We start from the raw sequence: 1,020 nt of genomic DNA, 5'->3' as shown, positions 1-1,020 counted from the left end.
TCTCAAATATGCCACACCTCGTCCCTTTAAATGCAAAAGCTTTAATTTTCCTCAGCAGAGATAGTCCTGAGAAGGGGCGTGTACCCCAGGCGACCTGAAGCCCCGGGCGGGGGTCACGGTGCGGGGGAGCGCGCATGGGGCGGGGCTGGGGGGACAGGCGCACACAGGGAGTGGGGGCTGGGGGGACAGGCCCCCACTCGCAGGCTCCACGCTCACCTCCCGGAAGCCCTGCTCAAAATGCCGCAGCTGCAGGCACTGCTCGAGCTTCTGCTGGTGCTTTGCCCAAAACTCGTCAAAGGCCGCCTCCGTCTCGCTCAGCTGGGCCAGGAGCCTGGGAGAGGAGGATACGGCCTTGGCCTTCCTGTGTCGCGTGGGGGGACCGCCCCCCTGGGCACCCCACAGGAGCAACACACGAGCCCCGCAGAGCAGTGGAAGAACTCGCGGGTGGAGTGGGAGAGGCTGGGGTGGGCCCCCTTCCCGAGCACCTCCCCTTCTTGTCGCACTCCCAGCGGAGTGAGTGGAGTTTGCTAATTTTATTGTATTTTTTTGAGACAGAGTCTCACTCTGTTGCCCGGGTTACAGTGCCATGGTGTCAGCCTAGCTCACAGCAACCTCAAACTCCTGGGCTCAAGCGATCCTCCTGTCTCAGCCTCCCGAGTAGCTGGGACTACAGCCATGTGCCACCATGCCCGGCTAATTTTTTCTATATAGTTTTGGTTGTTCAGCTAATTTCTGTTTTTTCAGTAGAGACGGGGTCTCGCTCTTGCTCAGGCTGGTCTAGAACTCCTGACCTTGAGCGATCCACTCACCTCGGCCTCCAGAGTGCTAGAATTACAGGCGTGAGCCACCGTGCCGGGCCAAGTTCGCTAATTTTAAAAGGCCAAGGAGGTAGGGTTTGGGCTCATTACATACACTCTAGCCCAGAGGTGAAGGCGGCTGGGCCATCCGCCTCTGGCCTGGGGGCTCCTGCGCACAAGGCGCTGCCCCTGTCCCCACTCAGTCCCCAGCCTCCTGGCCAGG

At 60.4% G+C, this 1,020-nt stretch overlaps 1 protein-coding gene across 1 annotated transcript in view; it reads right to left on the bottom strand.

The window, feature by feature from the left end:
* Window positions 1-216: 216 nt before the first annotated feature.
* LOC105826226 (guanine nucleotide exchange factor DBS-like) overlaps window positions 217-1,020 on the bottom strand; it is a gene marked incomplete at its 3' end in the record, with an annotated part of 50,205 nt that continues 49,401 nt past the window's right edge. The window contains exon 5 of the mRNA XM_012664169.1: window positions 217-331. Within this exon, the coding sequence (XP_012519623.1) occupies window positions 217-331 (115 nt within the window). The remainder of the gene's footprint in view (window positions 332-1,020) is intronic.

The sequence above is a fragment of the Propithecus coquereli genome, unplaced genomic scaffold, assembly GCF_000956105.1.
Source record: "Propithecus coquereli isolate 6110/MARCELLA unplaced genomic scaffold, Pcoq_1.0 Scaffold867, whole genome shotgun sequence".
Classification (NCBI taxonomy): domain Eukaryota; kingdom Metazoa; phylum Chordata; class Mammalia; order Primates; family Indriidae; genus Propithecus; species Propithecus coquereli.
Note: the sequence above shows the minus strand (reverse complement) of the source record. Positions and strands in the feature narration are given on the sequence as shown.